Source organism: Pseudophryne corroboree, chromosome 9, assembly GCF_028390025.1.
Source record: "Pseudophryne corroboree isolate aPseCor3 chromosome 9, aPseCor3.hap2, whole genome shotgun sequence".
NCBI classification, from domain to species: domain Eukaryota; kingdom Metazoa; phylum Chordata; class Amphibia; order Anura; family Myobatrachidae; genus Pseudophryne; species Pseudophryne corroboree.
Genome location: NC_086452.1, coordinates 73,791,512 through 73,813,247, shown reverse-complemented (window position 1 = coordinate 73,813,247; position 21,736 = coordinate 73,791,512). Strand labels below are relative to the sequence as shown.

Genomic DNA, 21,736 nt, shown 5'->3' with positions numbered 1-21,736 from the left:
TTAAAATGTTAATGGAAAATGGAAAAAATATAAAAATGGAAAAATAGTAAAATTTTAAATTATTTCTACCTATAACTAAAATTCTAGCCAATTATAATAAAATACTTATACTCCCACCCCTACTAAATTTAAAAATGTAAAAATTAAAATAGTTAATATAAAAATGTTAAAATTTTAAAAAAGTAAAAAAAAATTCTTCCAAGCTGTAATCCATCTTCTTATCAACATTCTGTATAATGACAAAAGTATATCAGTACATTGGTAACATCTAGGAATGCGTTACAATATAACAAAATATACAATATACTAATTGTTGGCAGATAAATAAATTAGTGATACACAAAAGTGACAAGTTAGGCAAATCAATGTATTGGCCTATTGGAAGTGCTTGCAAGGGAGGGGCTGATCCAGACACAAACACAGAATTCCCCCATCCTCTATGATAGTAGTAATGCAGAGAAGTCAGGTTATATACAGTATGTAACTGAGTTCTCTACATTACTACTACCATACATGTATTCCAATGCACTGATCGCACTATTGCTGTACATACCATCTATGTATATTACATCATACTTCATGAGCGTTGGAGGGCCCATGAAACAATGGATTATGTAGGGTTACAATGCTTCTTCTGAGCATGCAGCAGGTGCATCTTACTCTTCCTCCTCCCTCCTTTTGTTCTTCCTCTAGTAACATCCCCGACATGCCCCTTTTCCTCACCCACTGTCCTCCATTCCCCTCTACCATTGTTATATCTCTTACGCTATATCTCTGTTTATGTAATAATCTGCAGATGGTTATTGTTTCTGCATTGCTTTGTGTCAGAAGCTTTTTGTATTATATCTTCTTACAATACTGCTACACCCAGCTCTATCTACCTTTCTCTTTCTTTATCCTTCCACCGCTTAAAGTTGAAAACTTCAACTAATCATGTTTAAAAAAATCAGAAGAAAAATGAATCCATAATGTACATACCTGCAGAAACTCCAACTCCTGCATCCAGCAGTGCTGCTGCCTCAGCTAGACGGTCGTAGGCCCGGTGCCTTTGGGGGGGTTCTCCAGGTGGAGGTGGTAAATGAGAACCCTGCAAACCGGTCCTGCTGGGGGGCTGTTATAGGTGGATTATTGGCCTCTTCTGCCTCCATTATTGCTAGCTGGTTACTTATGGAGGCAGAGGGTGGAAAGGTCGGCTACAGAAATAAGAAGTAAAAGTGTATCAGTGATTATTACATCTTTCATATGACTTGTAAGAGAGAAAAATAGGCAATTACCAAACTTCCTATTGTAGAGGTTATTTACAGTAGTTACATATTAGACCCTGACACCATGTCTATATAAAGCTAAAGGAAGAGGCATTACAGGTGCACAAATTATTATTATTATTATTATCCTTTATTTATATGGCGCCACAAGGGTTCCGCAGCGCCCAATTACAGAGTACATATGCACATAATCAAAACAGGAACAGTGACTTACAGTTGAAGACAATATAGGACAAGTACAGGGTAACTAAGCATAACTACACCAGTAAATGACAGAGATAAGATCCAGGTGGCCAAAAAACTGCGTGATTTGGGCAATTGAGGATTATTAAAGTAAGACAAAGGATAAGCACATGAGAGCTTACATTCTAAGGGACACACTGTCGCTCAGCCCATATATAACCACAGTATTGCAGTAGATGTAGGTTGCTCTGGGGCAAGTAAAGGTGTCCACCTACTCTGAGCTCTCAGGAGAAGGCTACGTAACTACAAGTGCAGAGAGGAGAAGGAATTTCCAGAGGATCACTATGGGAAAGTGTAAACTTGGCTCTAAAGTCCACTTTGTCTTCGTATGAGCCTATTATGAGGTGCAGGATAATCAGTGATATAACAGTCAGAATATAGAGCTGAATTCACATCTGTGTAAAGTATTGATAAAGTAGTAATTAAGTCCTTTCTACTTCTTTGTGTCCCCTGGTAGAATGAAAACTCATAAACATGTGTCTGTCAGTCATTTTTATGTGGCCCTGACCACGAAGAGAACTTATTTTCCTTTTTCTATTTATAGTTGTGTAAGAGCAGACATGCTTTTGTCATTAAAAGAGGACAGCCCAGTGGCATATTGGTCAGCATTGCTATCTCGCAGTGCCGGAATCATGATCTTAGTTCTCAATCAAGGCCAAGGCGCTATTTGTGTGAAGTTTGCATGTTCTCACCATACATGTGTGGGTTTCCTCAAGGTACCCCGGCTACTTTCCATACATCAAACACATACTGGCAGGTTAGTGACTAGTGACTGAAATGCACCCTAGTGTGTGTGTTGTGTGTAAGTGTGTTAGGGAATTTACAGTGTAAGGTCTAATAAGGCAGGGACTGATGTGATGATAACTGCTCTTTGTATAGTTCTCCATAATTAGTGCCACTGTATAAATAATAATACATGTCTATTGGTTGAGTGACAAGTGGAACATACATACACATGTGCCCATGTCCTTAGATCTATGGGTATACGGATACATGATAGACACTGTCTAGAGCAGGCCTGGCCAACCTGTGGCTCCCCAGCTGTTGTGAAACTACAAATCCCAACATGTCACAATTTTGCAATTAGGAAATGGTGAAATTATGGAAGGGCATGCTGGGATGTATAGTTTCACAACAGCTGGAAAGCCACATGTTGTCCAGGCTTGGTCTAGATAGACAGTCCATAGGTCAACACCAAGGGTTAGGATTAAGGTTAGGCAGGGTTAGGGCTAGGCTGCAGAAGGGGACAGTTACGGTTAGTCATTAGTGTTAGGGTTAGACACTAGGAGGAGGGTTAGGATTAGGGTTAGGCTGCGGAAGGGGACAGTTTGGGTTAGGCAGCGTTAGGGTTAGGTTGCGGAAGGGGACAGTTTGGGTTAGGGTTAGGCAGGGTTGGGGTTAGGCTGCTAAAGGGGACAGTTTGGGTTAGGGTTAGGCTGCGGAAGGGGACAGTTAGGGTTAGGCAGGGTTAGGGTTAGGCTGCGGAAGGGGACAGTTTGGGTTAGGCAGGGTTAGGGTTAGGCTGCGGAAGGTGACAGTTTGGGTTAGGCATTAAGACTAAAATAACAAAAAAGTGGTGATAATTTGTCGGTCGACCTTTTGACCCTGTCTACCTTAAACATTATCTACCTATTGGCTGTCAACCTAATGAGTTTGTCTAATTAATGACCCTGTCTACCTATTGAATGACGACCTAAACCAGGGCTGGCCAAACCGGTCCCCGAGATCTACCAACAGTGCATGTTTTCCAGGCCTCCTGGAGATCTGTAGAATTGTCAGTTAGGAATGAATGCAGCACATCTTAATTAGTAATGACTACACCTGTGCACCAGCTAGGTGGTCTGGAAAATGTGAACTGTTGGTAGATCTCGAGGACCGGTTTGGCCAGCCCTGAACTAAACAGTGCCTATCCTTCACACCCAAATGTATATGTCTGACATCTATGCATTATCTGCTGACCAGCATTCAGTAGCTCATGGAAGTTCTGTTTTTTACTTACTGGTGCAGGAATGTATGGGGGCTCCATCTCAAGGGCCTTCAAGGCGACCCAGTCGATATGCTGGAAGAAACTATGTTGGCGGATGTTATAATTCACTCCTGGGCGTTTGGCTGGGTTGATACTGAAGAGCTAAAAAAAGTATATTTGTATTAAATGACATATACAGCACAGTTGCTCAATACAATCATGTAACAAACATTTCTGCTGCCTGGCACAGAGGATTATAAAGCGATTGTTCCATGGCCACAGTATGTTATTACTGAGATCCTATCTGGGGTCTGTAGTGTGTCTCACATTATCATCCCCCATTCCAAGAACATCTAACTACTGAGCCATTTCTTGTCATATTTGTCCTAAGGTTGATTTGTCTGTGCAACAATGGGTGGTCAGATCTTGTTATCTATAAAATCATCTATTTTACATAACGGCACAGCCACAATCTTTCTAGCATTAAAATATATATTATGTTTTTATATTTTCTTGCTATTTATGGTCTATATATTTTTTCATTTATAAGCAGACCTGAAAAGCTAAGGCTGGATATTCAGTTCCATTGTGCATGTGTCACCCAGCTTACTGCTGAGACTGGCCCAGGGAAGAAGTAAGTTAGGCCTTACAGCTCCTGCCCAGTAGTGAGAAGCGTCTGAGTATCACTCAGCTGATCAGGGGATATCTTATTAATAAACTGCATCAATACTGACTTCTATTGGGGGTGGTATGGCTGCTGCCTTGGTCATCATGCTGCCCATGTAGATAGGACACCCACCGTACACCGCCAGGTCTGACAGCAGGGTGCAATGGATGGATGATGTAGTTAAAGGGTTAATGTAATGTGTAGAATACCTACTGTAGCTGAGTACTACTGTATAAGTGAATTGGCACCAAGACAACACATAGTCATCATTCCTTTTGGTTTGTAGACACACAGTGACCTAACATTGTATAATCCAAAGCCAGAAACACTTAGTGCCGCCTTTGGGAAGTCAGAGCGGAACCCTTCGTGTGCTAGTGCAGAGTATCTTATAGTTCTCCCAGGGACAGTATAAAGTGCGCCTTTACTAACCGTATCACACAGCAACAGGAGGCAGCCATAATGTTTAGCAGGAAACTATTACTCAATCCTTACCCTAGAACAGGGAGGAGAGAGTGGCATAGGGTTGGAGGGTAGTCTAGCACTTATAGAGGCACACAGTAATTTGCCCACACCGCCTCCTGTGGTGGTGGGGGGTGCCAGTGCTCTCTCATGCACATGGTCCTAAAATGTCTAGTTCTCTGACACACAGGGCCTGATTCAGAGTTGTACACTGGGGTGATATTTCCCCAGTTTGCTGATTTGTACTGATCTGTGTATGTGTAGGTCAGGTCCTGCGATGTTGCTCACAGTTCCACAAAAGCTGCAGCTTGACTGACATGCTGCTGGCGTTTGGGTGTCGGCAACGGACAGTGTTCTAGAAAACATGGGTGTGATGGCCCCATTTCCTGGGCATTCTGAAGCCAGAGGCTGCGTCTTTATTTACCTCATCAATGATGTTCCTGACTTCAGTGCCTGGTTCAAAAGATATTCCGTTGACCATTTTGTTCAGTATGATGCCAAGACAAAACCAGTCTTTGCCGATCGCTCTTTCTTCGCGAAAACGCACCTATCAGAAGAGAGAGTCATTATCAAGATTTTAGCAATTAGTTTTTACATTTTTGCTTTTTTTTTTTTTTTACTGAGTTCTCTGTATACAGGGGCAAACACAAGATATCAATTTTATATATATATATATATTTGTATTTGACTGATCAGCCGTAACATTAAAACCACTTGTCTAATAATGGGTAGGTACCGCTCATGCCACCACAACAGCTCTGACCCATCAAGGACGGAACTCCACAAGACCTCTGAAGGTAGAAGACCCTTTGCACCTCACCTCAGGAGTGATGTGGCCACATCTTCCAGCACAGCCAGTGGCACTCCGGTCTCTAGGCGTGATCTCAGTTGCGAGACCGAAGTCGGCGATCTTGAGGTGGCCTGTTGCAGCCACCAAGATATTGTCTGGCGTGAGGTCGCTGTAAAGACAATAAAATCTTTGTCTGCACTGTGCTTTCATACAAACATGAGTAATTGATACATACATTGATAAAGCACTTTATATGTGTAATAGTTTTGAATGTATGTTTAGGAACAAGGACTAGAGTGTCAGCACCTACTGTAATCATTTGTCGGCTAGTGTCCATGGGGGTTTTTCAGAGATGGGCGCAGATCGCTGCATACACAGCAAGATCTGCATCCATCTCCTCACATGCTGTCCAGCACAGGGCCCAGCACAGGATTGCAGACGCATCGATTAAAGGTTGACCCCGGCCAGCACAGCCAGGCAGCCTGCAGCCATTTTTTTTATCGGAGCAGCTATGTGTGTCATCACGCAGCCGACCTGAAAATGCTCCCAACATGCCCCCGTTTGGCCTGCCACAGTCACGAAATGCCACGTCGCCGCCCACCCAACACACACCGCTGTCAAATCATGTTGCGGACGCATCCTTCAGGGATGAGCTTGCAATGTGAATGACCACACAGGCGCAATACGGCCGCTGCTCCGTGCATAGTTTGCAGATGTACGGCAAACTGCGATGTGGCCGCTTTATGTGCTCAGCAGAATTCTGTGTTATGTAATAGGGCGGGCTTACTGAGCCCACTGACCCCTTCTGATGCTAATATGTGTGGTTACTGCATAAATAATTAGTGATATTGATGTCACAGGGAGCGACACCTGGAGGCTGATGCTGATCCTCCTTAGCTGGTGACGGGGAGAACCTTATACATGGGATAAGTTCATTCTTGTATGTAACCCTAAAGAAATTATAAAAGTACATTGACACGTGGGTCAGACAGCACTTGTTACCTTTCAGAGGGCAATGGGGTGAATTATTTATTTGTGTAGTGAGTGCCAGATACTTGCAGGATTTTATATATATATATATATATATATATATATATATTGGTTGGATAAGGAATTAAGAAGTGGGGGTATGGGAAATAGAATGGCCAGAGTCTGGGGTACACCTAGAGCCCCAGAAACCTTAGAGATATTGCTCGTGTGAAAACAATACGTGATCCTTTTTAAATCTATACATATTATGTGATATAAAGTTATCCACCCTGTGTTCCCTACCATCCCTGCGTCCATCCACCTCTTCCCCATATGTTTTATTGCACATTCCCTTAATGTCTCACATGTGACCCCTGCTCCTCTTCCTCCTTTCCTTACCGCCTGCACCTCTCATACCCTCTATCCCTCTTTAACCCTACACTTCTCACTCCCTCCTTCCACCTCCTTCCTCTGCACTTCTCACTTTCTCCTTCCCTCTATCATCCCTACACCTCTCCTTCCCTGTCTCATCCTGCATGTGAGACCCATATTGGATGTCAGGAAGGCACAATCTGGGTGTACACGATCTGAGGTCTCAGTGCAGCCCTCCATGACCTGCTGGGTGTATATAGTTACAGAGCTGGGTGGCGGGTGTGTGGTAAAGTAATAAATAATGTGTGTAAAAGTTTCTAAAATTAACGTTTTCCTCTTCCTCAGGGGTCCTCTCTGACAGCTTGCAATGTAAATGACCACACAGGCGCAATACGGCCGCTGCTGCGTGAACAGGTTGCAGATGTACGGCAAACTGCGATGTGGCCGCTTTATGTGCTCAGCAGAATTCTGTGTTATGTAATAGGGCGGGCTTACTGAGCCCACTGACCCCTTCTGATGCTAATATGTGTGGTTACTGCATAATAATTAGTGATATTGATGTCACAGGGAGCGACACCTGGAGGCTGATGCTGATCCTCCCCAGCTGGTGACGGGAGAACCTTATACATGGGGTAAGTTCATTCTTGTATGTAGCCCTAAAGAAATTATAAAAGTACATTGACACGAGGGTCAGACAGCACTTGTTACATTTCAGCGGACAATGGGGTGAATTATTTATTTGTGTAATGAGTGCAGGATACTTGCAGGATTTTATATATATATATATATATATATATATATATAGATAGAGAGATAGATAGGGAGATATATATATATATAGGTTGAAGAAGGAATTAAGAAGTGGGGGTATGGGAAATAGAATGGCCAGAGTCTTGGGTACACCTAGAGCCCCAGAAGCCTTACAGATATTGCTCGTATGAAAACAATTCATGATCCTTTTTAAATCTATATACAGTAGTATAAAGGAACCCATATTATGTGATATAAAGTTATCCAACCAGTCTTTCCCACCATCCCTGCATCCATCCACCTCTTTCCCATATGTTTTATTGTACATTCCCTTAATGTCTCACATGTCACTCCTGCTCCTCTTCCTCCTTTCCTTACCGCCTGCACCTCTCTTACCCTCTATCCTTCTTTAACCCTGCACTTCTCACTCCCTCCTTCCACCTCCTTCCTCTGCACTTCTCACTTCCTCCTTCCCGCTATCATCCCTACACCTCTCCTTCCCTGTCTCACCCTGCATGTGAGACCCATATTGGATGTCAGGAAGGCACAATCTGGGTGTACACGATCAGGGGTCTCAGTGCAGCCCCCCATGACCTGCTGGGTGTATATAGATCCAGTGCTCGGTGGCGGGTGTGTGGTAAAGTAATAATGTGTGTAAAAGTTTCTAAAATTAATGTTTCCCTCCTCTTCCTCAGGGGTCCTCGCTGACCGCGTTAGACAAGTGCAGGAAGAGTCTGAGGTCACTATATTACAGGAGACAGGGACTTCCCTAAGCAGAGAGCAAGGGTCTCTGAAACTCAGCTTGCGGACCACTATGGAGCTGCCATGGCAATGCCCGATGTGAGGGTGCACAACCAATAGGACCCCATGTGATGCCAGTGAAAAGCTTCTGGGATGAATGTTAGTACAATATTTCAAAACTCTGAAGTTCCATGAAAGAATAGAAGACTTGTGCAGAGAGATCCCCGGTGTCCCCCGAAGCTGTACATGAAGATTGTACTTTGGGAGGGAGGCAGGTGTAACATGTAAGTGGAAGATATGGGCCAATGACTGTATAACATGTACAGTATAAGAATCCATAGTAATATCACTTTATTATACTCTTGTTATATTGTAACTATATACTTACCCATGGGCGAAGCCCTTGGAATGCAGGAATTGGAGCCCACATACAAGTTCTGCACTGTAGAATCTGTTGGATAGAAAACAAGTTAATGTTACATTGTTAGGATGTGTACATAATGGCTGAGGATTTCCAGCCAACACTCCCCACATTTTCCCACAATGTCCCCATTTATTTTGTTTCAAGTTTCCCAACTGCCTAATATAATGTTTCTAGTGTTGTGCATTGCTGCAAGTCACTATATATTGTATATGGCTTATTAGAGTTTATGTAAAAGGAGTATTGGGATGTCTTCAAGATGACGCTCACAAAGTATCCTTCTATAATAACAGCTGCTTTATTTGTCAGGATGGAAGACAACTTACAGAAACAATTCTAATAATCAGAAGGATAAAGTGCTGCTTCTTAGGCTCACACAATACTAACAAGATATCATTCTATGTCCTCACCTTGCACTGGAGATGGTAAGAGGCCCATTCCTCATCAGAAGATGTTCCAAGTCACCACCACTCGCATACTCCATACCAAGGAGCACGTGCTCCTGTTTATGGGAGAAGCAATAGTGTTATTATACATGTCAGGAAAGTCAGGGGGGAAAGAGTTGGACCTTGGGGAATGTCATCTTCTGACCAAAATAAGTAAAGATAAATGATATACATTATTCATTGTTAAACATGTCCTTCACTTCTTTTCTCCTCATGGGAATATAATGGACAGTCATGGGGGGGACAAGGAGAACAGAGAGAGGGCACAGGGACAAAAGGGGCAAATAAGAATCTTACTATACCACAGTCTATGGAACATGTTCTATAATCGTTTTACAGTGAGTTAGTAACACATAACACCAATAAAATGATTATTTTTACACTAAAACATTATACCAGGTAGTAAATTGTCCTACATGCAAACATTAATAGTCATTGATGCATCTAAAACATAAAACACTGAATAATTGCAGAAGAGCTACAAGTGTATTAGTTGTAGCAGGTGTTATTAATAGCATTGATCCTCAGACCATGGAGCACATGACACAAGGCCATTCTCACCTCCCTGCAGGAAACAGGGAAGATGCATGTGTACCTGATCCAGAAATACCACTGTCTCTCTATCTGTCCTGTCTCGCATGGTCCAGGGTCTCAGTGTGACTGTCAGCATTGGCGTGTGCACGGGGGGTGCCTGGTGCGCACAGGCACCCCCTAATGTCCTCCCGCACATCACACCTGCTACTACAGCAGCACGCACACAGACTGCGCTGCTCATCGCTGTCCGGGCTGCCTGTCACACAGTCACCGGCGCTATCTTTCTCCACTGTGACACCCCCTCCCGTCGCGCCAGACAACCGGTCAGACAGACTCACAGACCGCCTCGCACAGCCACTTAAATATACTTATTGCTGGGGAAAACTTGGTACAGAGCACAGGAGGTTTGTCACTTCAATAAATCAGCTGGACAGTTTGGTCCAGCTGATTTATTGGTGTGCCGCACTGCCCTGTGTTCTATCAATGAAAGGCTGCGGCACTCACAGGTCTTGTAATCCGTATGCAGGTTATATACTGGTCCTCATCTTAGCAAGACATTGTGTAAGGGGCACGACTACTGGTTGGCATTGTGTAAGTGGCACGACTACTGTGTGGGCATTGTGTAAGGGGCACAACTACTGTAGGCATTGTGTAAGGGGCACAACTACTGTGGGCATTGTGTAAGGGGCACAACTACTGTAGGCATTGTGTTAGGGGCACAACTACTGTGGGCATTGTGTAAGGGGCACAACTACTGTGTGGGCATTGTGTAAGTGGCACTACTACTATGTGGGCATTGATAAGGGGCACTACTACTGTGTGGGCATAGTGTAAGGGGCACTACTATGTGGGCATTGATAAGGGGCACTACTACTATGTGGGCATAGTGTAAGGGGCACTACTATGTGGGCATTGATAAGGGGCACTACTACTATGTGGGCATTGATAAGGGGCACTGATACTGTGTGGGCATAGTGTAAGGGGCACTACTACTATGTGGGCATTGATAAGGGGCACTACTACTGTGTGGGCATAGTGTAAGGGGCACTACTACTATGTGGGCATTGATAAGGGGCACTACTACTGTGTGGGCATAGTGTAAGGGGCACTACTACTGTGTGGGCATAGTGTAAGGGGCACTACTACTGTGTGGGCATTGATAAGGGGCACTACTACTGTGTGGGCATTGATAAGGGGCACTACTACTGTGTGGGCATAGTGTAAGGGGCACTACTACTATGTGGGCATTGATAAGGGGCACTACTACTGTGTGGGCATAGTGTAAGGGGCACTACTACTGTGTGGGCATAGTGTAAGGGGCACTACTACTATGTGGGCATTGATAAGGGGCACTACTACTGTGTGGGCATAGTGTAAGGGGCACTACTGTGGGCATTGTGTAAGGGGCACTGATACTGTGTGGGCATTGTGTAAGGGGCACTACTACTGTGTGGGCATTGTGTAAGGGGCACTGATACTGTGTGGGCATTGTGTAAGGGGCACTACTACTATGTGAGGTGGAGGCTGAGAGACAGAGTAAAGGGTGGGAAGCCGTCTGCCCAGGGAGGACATTTCTTCAGAGGTTCCCCATAGAGAGAAACCACCATAGGTGAGGTGCATATGTAATGGAAAGGAATGCTCCCAGAGTAATGAGAAACAGGTATCGTGTCATTTTGACACTCCCCCATTTTCAGTGGCCAGGCCTTTTGTGTTATGTATTTTATATTGCTTTGAGTGCCAATAGGCTGTGCTAGACACACCCCTCCAGCGGTGCACGCCCTAATAAAATATTCTGCGGACGCCTATGACTGTCAAAATTCACCCTCACTGCCGCAGTGAGGCTACGTGTAAGTAATGACAGCCATCAGCCAGTATCAATCCGCTACACCAGGCCTGGCCAACCTGTGGCTCTCCAGCTGTTGTGAAACTACAAATCCCAGCATGCCATGCCAGTTTTGTTATTACGGAATGCTAAAACTGTGGCAGGGCATGCTGGGACTTGTAGTTCAACAACAGCTGGAGAGCCACAGGTTGGCCAGGCCTGATTTACACTGTGATCTGCCACCAGTCGGCAAATACAGGGGAGCATGGTCTCACAGGAGTTGTATTGCCTGGGAGGACAGGTAAAGGGGGGTACTCACGTAGCGATATTCTAAGCAATCTGACTAGATTGCTTAGAATTTGAGCATTATTGCTCCGTGTGTACCCCCTACAGTGATAGCGATGCGCTGCCCTGCGCATTGCTACCGCTGGTGCTAGATTGGCCTGCATGCAGGCCAATCTAGCGGGTTGCTCACTTCACCCGCTGGGTGAAATGAGCGGCTCCCCGTCTCCCCCCGCACGCTCAGCACAGATCGCGCTGTGCTGAGCGGCGTGAGAGATGCGTGCTGAGCGGTTCGCTCAGCACACATCTCTCCCGCATCGGCCCGTCTATATGGGCCTTTAGTAATATGTAGGTGAATGTGTGACTGCAGAGGTGGCAGGGATTGAGAAGAAATACTGTACGTTACTACAGGGGAAAGGGGAAATCTGTCACTACAGAGGTAAGGGGAAATGTTTTACAGCAGTGATTGTGTTATAATAAATATCCATTATGATAAATTAATTGTGGACTGCTGGCTCTTATCAGTATTTCCAGGTGAGAATCCTCATTATCTGCTCTGCCCTCCTATGTACTAGCAGTGGTGCCAAGACAGGGGGGAGAGGGTCCAAATTACCCAGGCCCAGGTCTGAGGGAGGGGCCCAGTGGGGGCCCCAGGCTTCCTCCCCCTTAAGCTGCAGTTCTCCTCAGTCCAGCACACACTGCTGTGTGCTGGGCTGCATTGTGGCCATGGTGGTGCTTACAATAAAAAAAATCTGTATTTTTTCAAAGGGTATATGCCCACGCCTCCTGTGATTAGGACACACCCCCTGTACAGTTCCTGGGCCCAGCCAGGCTCTCTACCGCCCTGTGTACTAGTCCAGTAGATGCCATCAATCAGATAGCCCCACTTATTAAATCACCACTGACTTAGGTCTGTGGCATATTTACACCAAGTAACCAGCCCAGTTCCAGCAGTGGAGGAGTAGACGTGGCAGGAGATATTTCTGTGGACGGGAATGTAAAACAGAAGGCAGCACTGGGAGAGACGCTACAGACATACACTCAGATACAACATTCAGTTCCATCTTCAATAATTACTTATCACCAAGTGCTTGATATTCCCTTTATCACCAAGTGCTCAATAATCCCTTTATCTCTAAGGGGCCCATTTACCATTGATCGCATCTACAATGCAATCCTGGGCATTAATATCGCCCCAGATTGCATTGCATAATGCGATCATATTGTGTGGATGTATCACACAGCACAGGCAGGGACAGGGGCTGCCAGGGCCACTGCGCATGAGCAGTCATCATGACCGCCGTGCAATACGACCATTTCTGGAAGAGGTTCCTTTGGAACTTCCGAAGTGTAGCCCACGGGTTACCATAATCAGAAGATTGCGGTAGCATCGGAAGCCAATATCCCGATATTGATACATTGGGCAGTATCGGATCTCCCATAGAGCGGGGTTTGCAAAACACAGGACAAACGGATGTAAAATAAATCACATTATTTGCACTGAGAGGTGAACACAGATGTGTCTTACAGGTTACACTGAAAATGGTGCTCAGCCATAGACCTGTACCTGCCGGCCGCTCAGAGGTGTCAAAAATAAAACAATAAAACTAAGCAGCAGGAGCAGCTAAAGCAGAGTCCAGCTCCTTAGGGCAGGTCAGAGGGCGGGGTATAGGCGAGGAGGAGCCTGTGCTTCTGACCTTTAACTATTAGTGTCCCAGCCTCCTCCAGCATCATCTACAGACAGGGTCAGCGCTACCACTAGGCAGCTCTAGGCATCTGCCTATGGATGGCGGCCATTGGAGGGCGGTACCTCATGCTGTCGAAAAATGCTTGCTGATTACCTTAGCTGAGCCCCTCCTCCTTTACGAGAAGAGCAGGGATGCCGTGGCCGCCCGGAAGCAGTGACGGAGTAAGTAACCCATCAGCAGCTGCTCGCATAAGTTAGTTTTGTGCTGCCGGCTATTGACCTACACTTACTACACTTGTACTGTAGTGACTGCTCCCACCGTGACAACACCCGATCTTCCCGCACCGCACCACAGCAGAGTCCCGTAATGTCTCCCTGCATGATACCTGCCCACCCCCCGTGATTGCATCCTGATCCCGCACATACAGTATCCTCTCTTCTCCCACTTCCCCCACCCCCCATGCAATTGCATCCCGCACATACAGTATCCTCTCCCCTCCCCCCCCCCCCCATGCAATTGCATCCCGCACATACAGTATCCTCTCTCCCCCCACCTCCCCCCCGTACAATTGCATCCCACACATACAGTATAATACTGTATGTGCGGGACGCAATCGCGAAGAGGGGGTGGGGGAGGCTCGCACATACAGTATCCGCTGCACATCTCCAAACACTCCCTGAAAACAATCAGTTTACACCCAGAAACGCCCATTTCATGTCACTTACTCTGCGGCCATCAGTGCGACTTAAATCTTCGCTAGAGCCTGGGCACAACCACATCGCTCATTGTACCCGTACGTCACGTGTGCGCATTGCGAGGCATACGCATGCGCAGAAATCCAATTTTTTGCCCTTATCGCTGCGAAAATCGGCAGCGAGTGATCAACTCGGAATGACCCCCTGGGTCGGCTCTATCTTTAGGCAGCTTCCTAGGACGCTATGATCTGGGGGGGTCTGCTTATCATAAAAGTAAGGATAACTGTGAGAGACGCGTCCTTGTTTAACTTAACGCAGACTACGGCGTGTGAATTTCTAAGATGTCACCTCCAGACTTGGAGGGCTGTTCAACAACAGCTGGAGAGCCACAGGTTGGCCAGGCCTGATTTACACTGTGATCTGCCACCAGTCGGCAAATACAGGGGAGCATGGTCTCACAGGAGTTGTATTGCCTGGGAGGACAGGTAAAGGGGGGTACTCACGTAGCGATATTCTAAGCAATCTGACTAGATTGCTTAGAATTTGAGCATTATTGCTCCGTGTGTACCCCCTACAGTGATAGCGATGCGCTGCCCTGCGCATTGCTACCGCTGGTGCTAGATTGGCCTGCATGCAGGCCAATCTAGCGGGTTGCTCACTTCACCCGCTGGGTGAAATGAGCGGCTCCCCGTCTCCCCCCGCACGCTCAGCACAGATCGCGCTGTGCTGAGCGGCGTGAGAGATGCGTGCTGAGCGGTTCGCTCAGCACACATCTCTCCCGCATCGGCCCGTCTATATGGGCCTTTAGTAATATGTAGGTGAATGTGTGACTGCAGAGGTGGCAGGGATTGAGAAGAAATACTGTACGTTACTACAGGGGAAAGGGGAAATCTGTCACTACAGAGGTAAGGGGAAATGTTTTACAGCAGTGATTGTGTTATAATAAATATCCATTATGATAAATTAATTGTGGACTGCTGGCTCTTATCAGTATTTCCAGGTGAGAATCCTCATTATCTGCTCTGCCCTCCTATGTACTAGCAGTGGTGCCAAGACAGGGGGGAGAGGGTCCAAATTACCCAGGCCCAGGTCTGAGGGAGGGGCCCAGTGGGGGCCCCAGGCTTCCTCCCCCTTAAGCTGCAGTTCTCCTCAGTCCAGCACACACTGCTGTGTGCTGGGCTGCATTGTGGCCATGGTGGTGCTTACAATAAAAAAAATCTGTATTTTTTCAAAGGGTATATGCCCACGCCTCCTGTGATTAGGACACACCCCCTGTACAGTTCCTGGGCCCAGCCAGGCTCTCTACCGCCCTGTGTACTAGTCCAGTAGATGCCATCAATCAGATAGCCCCACTTATTAAATCACCACTGACTTAGGTCTGTGGCATATTTACACCAAGTAACCAGCCCAGTTCCAGCAGTGGAGGAGTAGACGTGGCAGGAGATATTTCTGTGGACGGGAATGTAAAACAGAAGGCAGCACTGGGAGAGACGCTACAGACATACACTCAGATACAACATTCAGTTCCATCTTCAATAATTACTTATCACCAAGTGCTTGATATTCCCTTTATCACCAAGTGCTCAATAATCCCTTTATCTCTAAGGGGCCCATTTACCATTGATCGCATCTACAATGCAATCCTGGGCATTAATATCGCCCCAGATTGCATTGCATAATGCGATCATATTGTGTGGATGTATCACACAGCACAGGCAGGGACAGGGGCTGCCAGGGCCACTGCGCATGAGCAGTCATCATGACCGCCGTGCAATACGACCATTTCTGGAAGAGGTTCCTTTGGAACTTCCGAAGTGTAGCCCACGGGTTACCATAATCAGAAGATTGCGGTAGCATCGGAAGCCAATATCCCGATATTGATACATTGGGCAGTATCGGATCTCCCATAGAAACCTATGGGGGATGTGGCTGCTGGTGGGAATGGAGGGATCGCAGCAGGTTTGAGATACCTCCTTCTTACATTGGGGGATACATAATATTTGCGGCTAATATTGTATGATAAATGGGTCCATAAGTGCTATGGATACAGTATACATGCAGTTCTGGAAATTTATTAACATTTCTATAGTGCCGACTTATTACATTGTGCTTTACATTTAGATGAGAGTTTCTTTGTAGGAAATAAAAGTCACAGCAGAAGAAAATGAGCATATAGGATGTATGTGTGGATATTTAGCAATAAAGAGGCATTTACAGCCGTACCTTGGTCTGGTGGGCGAAGTGGCCGTGAATGAGGAAAGCGCTTTCCGATGCAAGTTCTAATACTTTCCTTTCCACAAAGGCAACTTTTTCGCCCACACGTAGCAGATGACGTTTGCTCATGATCTTCACAGCTAACAACTCGTTGGTATGTGAGTCGGCTGCCAGCAGGACCTAGAGGAAATATTACAGTGTCAGCCTCATTAACAACACAGGGACATCTAATAGAACAAAATAAAGGTGCCTGGCATACTTTTCAGCTAAAAAATACCGGCCCACCAACCAGCGTCCAGGTGACCTTGTCTCTGGTGGGTTCCTAACACTAAGATTCATAGTCTGGAGCGTGGTACTCCTCCAAGTCCGCAAAGGTCAGCCACCCCAAGGCACCACACTAGTGATAGTCTAGAGCGGCAGGGGTGGCCAACCAGGTGAGTGGGGTGCCAATCCTTGCTAAAGGAGTCTCCACCTTCAAATATACATAATATAGAGTATAATGGGGGGTGGGGGGGACTGCACAACCTAACTACAAATATGTGTTCTTTCTCTTTCCCATTAAATGAAATTGCACCGCAGCCTTGCTCATCTCTAATAACATCCAAATTCAGACATATAGTAAATCCCCTGTGACAACTGAAACCTCATTGCTTACCTTCCCAAAAGCACCTTGGCCTAACTGATGGTAAAACTCCAGTCTCTGGATGGTGCTAGAGACTGCATCTCTGAGGCAGGGGGTTGAAGCACTGCTGGTTCCTAATGGAGAGAAAAGGGACATGAGAACATTGCAACAACACCCATATATTATACTGTAGAACAGGGGTGGGGAACTTCCGGCCCGCGAGCCGTATAAGGCCCGCAAAGCCGTTTGCTCTGGCCAACCCGCTTCTGTCAGGGAGACACCCTGCCGCTCAGTCTGGCGGCAGCGTGTCTCAGCTGTCAGGACAGGGAGGAGAGCGCGGCTATGTCGGGTGGCGGCGGCGGCGTGTAGGACTTCAAACCAGCCGCCGGTTCGTGAGCCAATCAGAGCTCGCGGACCGGCAGCCAATCAGGAGCCGCGGCTGCCGGCCCGCGAGCTCTGATAGGCTCTCGCACCGGCGGCTGGTTTGAAGTCCTACACGTCGCCGCCACCACCCGACATAGCCGCGCTCTCCTCCCTGTCAGCAAGCAGCAGCAGCAGTAAGCAGCACGGGGGGGACACACATCTGTATACCTGGCACTGTTGGGGCATCTGTATACCTGGCACTGTGGGGGCAGTTGTGGATCTGGCACTGCACTATTGGGGGCATATGTGTATCACGTCCCATTTTAACTGGCCACACCCATTTTTTTGGGCGCGCGCGCCTCTGGCGCAGACCTACTGGGGGCAGGGTAATTTTTTAAGTTGAGAATTTTTGTATGGCCCCCGAAGGATTTTATAAATATCCAAATGGCCCTCGGTAGCAAAAAGGTTCCCCACGGCTGCTGTAGAACATTAATTAAGCTCACATCTTTATTACAGAAGAAAACCATGGTTATTTCCATTCAATTATCCTACTGAGTGTGAAGTGCAGTCAGTCATACATAGTAATTATTTAATACTATTCATATACCTCCCGACTGTCCCGGTAATTCACTGTCCTGCTGTCCCACCCTCGGGCAGCATTGTCCTGTGAGCCGGAGGGGTTGGCAGTTGGGGGAGGCTTTGATCACCTGTTTCTCTGCTCTTCAAAGCAGCGAGTGATCTTTGAATAGGTGCCGTGCATGTATTCAGCGCTGGGAGGGGAGCGGGGCCTGCCTAGCTGCTCGGAGAGCGCTGGGTACGCCCCCAAAATGATGGAAAATGGGTTTGTGATGCACGGCCACGCCCACTCAGCCGTGGCCATGTTCACACCCCTTTTACGGGTTGCTCGTGGCACAGCCGCGCTAGCGTCCCGGCCCTCTGAATTCAAAAGTTGGGAGTTGTGTTTATACACACACAATGTTTGTGTCTAATCATGGCATCTATGTTAATCCAGTAGCATCAAGAGTCTATACTATTCTGTGTAACGACTTCCTTTAGTGAAAAGCAGGACTGTGCGATGCACATTGTCATGTACACAAGTGGGATTTTGGAATCCATTGGGGCTTATGTGATTTGGGGGGCATACTGGGGCACATTACAGAATGTGACTTGGGGGCCATCTGAGGCACATTATATGATATGGAGGCACATTGGGGCATATTATGTGATTTGAGGGCACACTGGGTCAAATAATGTGATATGGGGGCATACTGTGGCATATCACTTTCATTTGGCGCTGTCCCCCCTGTAGCAGTGCCCCCTGTAGTAGTGCCCCCAGTATTTGTGCCCCCAGTAGCTGTGCCCCCTGTAGTAGCTCGGCTTGCAAACACCCAAAAAAACCAATACTTTCCAGCCCGCTCCTGCTTCCGGGCCGCTGCTGTGCTGTCCTCCGTCTCCGGCCGCCGGCACCTCTCTATGGGAGAGACATCATGACGTTTCTACCATAGCAGCGCTGCACAAATACTAGAGGTCAATTATGACCTCTAGTGTCTGTCACTGGAGCCGGCTGCAGCGGGCGTCCACACAGCCCACGGTGCCTGCCACAGCCGAGTAGAGCGGCAGCTCTTGCCATGGCGGTGGCAGCCTCGGGGCAGCGGCGCTCCGGGCAAAAAAGCCTGCTTGCCCATGGTAAGAGCCGCTTCTGAAGTTGTTTATTCAACCTATCCTTAACAAGCGTCAAGGGTCTGGAGGGGAGGAGCTTATTTACAGCTAGAAAAAAGTTATCTCATTAAGTGCTGACACTTCTATTCCTCATGATAAGAAGTGTCCTCCTGATGGAAGAAAGAGATAATCATGCTTCCATCCTCCTGACCCCAGGCCAACATTGCTGTGTGACGCCATCATACAGCCCGCCAAGAACCTTTGCAATCTGGTGGACCATTGTGCAATATATAACACATCCTTGTGTATCAATGCCCATTTCCCTATAGATTATACGCTTGCGAGCAGGGCCATCCTACCTATGTGTCTGTCTGTTATTACCCAGTTTTCTTTTATTACTGTTTGTTTCCAATTGTAAAGCGCAATAGAATTTGCTGCGCTATATAAGAAACTGATAATAAATAAATATGTCTGATTAAAGGTTAAATACATTAACAATTAAAGTGGCAATTTTGTAACCTGTATTGTATAATGTAATATTATGTTGACAAATATTAATGTCAGTCTATGTATAGGTTTCTCTCACTGACACAGTGATCATCACTGCACCTCACACAATTACAATAACCATAATTATAATACTATATAACTGGACACTAAACTTAATATTAAACATAATTTGCAGAAATCATCTATAAAAGTTTTGATTAACTGATGGAATAATTGGTCTATTAAATCAATACAAATAAACATAAGTTGACAGTAGCAGAAATACCGCCTTTACCTGCAATAAGAAATGAAAACACATCTACAGTAGCTGTAAATGTAATACCCTGCAAGGTGCCGGCAGCTCCAAGACTTCATCCATTTAGCTTCTAGATATAAGATTTATACTGGTAAACTTGGTTTTGCTTTTTATATTAGTGCCGCTTTACATGTAAAGGTGATGTCGCTACAATCTCCCGGCTGCTGCAACCCACAGACTTTACACTTAGCCCATAATCTTTACTTCTAATTCACATTAATCAGTATAGCTAATTACTACCCACACTGCAAGTGACTGACGCTTCCTTGTCACTGGCAGCTCCACATTACCCTCTACACATACACTTACATCACCCGCATCCTTACCCTGAGTATCATTACTCCAAACCAGAGCTCTTATTTGTCTCTGATTCCAAAGAGCAGATCTATGGCAGAAACTGATTGTACAGTAATACATGTGGTGTAAATGGGGCTTTACCGACACTTGTGGAGAAGATACAATACATTAAAGTTGGGTTGTTATCCATGAGGCACAACATTTTACCCTGGATATAGTTCACACCTTATTATTAATAAATACAAATATTGTCATTGATAAGCATTATTGGATTTACAAACAAGACAAGTAGCAGTAAATTAGATGATGATGCAAGTAGGTTAGCATGCTGTAAATAAATTAATAGAAATGTATTTTCACATATTAGTAGTAGAAATAGAGGCCTCAGCACTTGTCTACTATAGTACATCCTACCAAAATACATTCAGTGTCTGTATAAAAACAGTTTATATGTATGTATGGGTTTTACTTACTCCCTCCTTCTGCATCTCCCTGAGCGCCTCTACTTTGCGTCCTCTCATCGCTGGTCTCCTCATCTGAGCTTGATGACAACTTTCTAGCAACTTTTGTCTTGATGGAGACCTTCTCATCATCAGAGGAGTCAGATAGTATCCTCCTCTTGTAGCCACATCTGGGCTTGATGTTTACATCTTCCGCCTCAAAGGTGTTGATATAAATCGTCCTCTTCATCGGTCTCTTTTTAATAGTTGACTTCGGCATCTCTGTCTTTGGCATCTCTTTCTTTGGCATCTCTTTCTTCGGCATCTCTGACTTCGGCATCTCTGGCTTCAGCATCTCTTTCTTTGGCATCTCTGACTTCTTCATCATGGCCGCCGGCTTCATCTATGGTCCAACTGTCACCAGTGGCTTGAAGGTAAACAGCTGAGTTGCCATGACGACAGCTGCCCATATACCTGTGCTACATACATGCTGTATGCTGCGTGTGTCTGTGTGCATGTAACATCAATGGGGAGCATGTGTGAAATTAGCACTGGACTAAATAGGGGTTTCCTAAATTATGGGGTGGGAGCAATTTTATCAATGCAGACTAAGGTACATATTGAATTGGGTTTGTCCCTTATTAAAAAAAGTTATTAAAAGCATTAATAGATTATTTATTTATACATTATTACAGTATTTATATATCACACACATATTGGACAGTGCTCCACCGGTAACATTTCCCTTACTGACATCAGCCCCTGTCCCAGTTGAGTTTACAATCTGTATTCCCTATCACAGTGGTTCTCATACTCTGTCCTCATGACCCCACACAGGTCACATGTCCCAGTCCCCCGGCAGGTGCCCTGTGTATCACCAACTGTCACATGTTACATATCCACAGGTGACCTGGAAACAGGAACTGTGTGGGGTACTGGGGGCCGAGTGTGAGACCCTGCGCCCTATCATATGGACACACAGTTTATAACAATACCAAATAGTTATTGAAAAGATAAAACACAGGACAAACGGATGTAAAATAAATCACATTATTTGCACTGAGAGGTGAACACAGATGTGTCTTACAGGTTACACTGAAAATGGTGCTCAGCCATAGACCTGTACCTGCCGGCCGCTCAGAGGTGTCAAAAATAAAACAATAAAACTAAGCAGCAGGAGCAGCTAAAGCAGAGTCCAGCTCCTTAGGGCAGGTCAGAGGGCGGGG

The 21,736-nt window shown here is 46.0% G+C and overlaps 1 protein-coding gene and 1 long non-coding RNA gene across 7 annotated transcripts in view; one reads left to right on the top strand and one right to left on the bottom strand.

Moving 5' to 3' along the window:
- LOC134957541 (uncharacterized) overlaps nucleotides 1-11,562 on the top strand; it is a 90,671-nt gene extending 79,109 nt beyond the window's left edge. For 3 of the 6 annotated variants that reach the window (XR_010186647.1, XR_010186649.1, XR_010186650.1), the window contains 3 exons: nucleotides 2,053-2,265; nucleotides 7,077-7,363; nucleotides 8,177-8,825. This is a non-coding gene — a long non-coding RNA (uncharacterized LOC134957541). Of the gene's footprint in view, nucleotides 1-2,052; nucleotides 2,266-7,076; nucleotides 7,364-8,176; nucleotides 8,826-8,952 lie in introns of those variants that run through there. The other 3 variants (XR_010186653.1, XR_010186651.1, XR_010186652.1) reach the window with 3 other exon arrangements.
- On the bottom strand, nucleotides 93-20,915 carry LOC134957540 (protein kinase C delta type-like). Its single transcript, XM_063939517.1, has 10 exons — nucleotides 20,544-20,915; nucleotides 16,980-17,080; nucleotides 16,334-16,504; nucleotides 9,054-9,145; nucleotides 8,611-8,673; nucleotides 5,421-5,559; nucleotides 5,025-5,147; nucleotides 3,508-3,636; nucleotides 979-1,193; nucleotides 93-229 (listed from the first exon to the last, which is right to left on the bottom strand). Exons 1-9 carry the CDS (start codon nucleotides 20,911-20,913, stop codon nucleotides 1,020-1,022), a joined length of 1,362 nt encoding a protein of 453 aa, XP_063795587.1. The 5' UTR covers nucleotides 20,914-20,915; the 3' UTR covers nucleotides 93-229; nucleotides 979-1,019.
- Nucleotides 20,916-21,736: the final 821 nt, after the last annotated feature.

What these genes read in the sequence shown, in the direction of transcription:
- LOC134957540 (XM_063939517.1), bottom strand. Translation starts at nt 20,913, where the DNA reads ATGAAGCCGGCGGCCATGATGAAGAAGTCAGAGATGCCAAAGAAAGAG. An exon ending in GGGAGATGCAGAAGGAGGGA is followed by an intron (nt 17,081 to 20,543) that starts GTAAGTAAAACC and finishes TCTCTCCATTAG; the next exon opens with GAACCAGCAGTGCTTCAACC. An exon ending in GCCAAGGTGCTTTTGGGAAG is followed by an intron (nt 16,505 to 16,979) that starts GTAAGCAATGAG and finishes TATTTCCTCTAG; the next exon opens with GTCCTGCTGGCAGCCGACTC.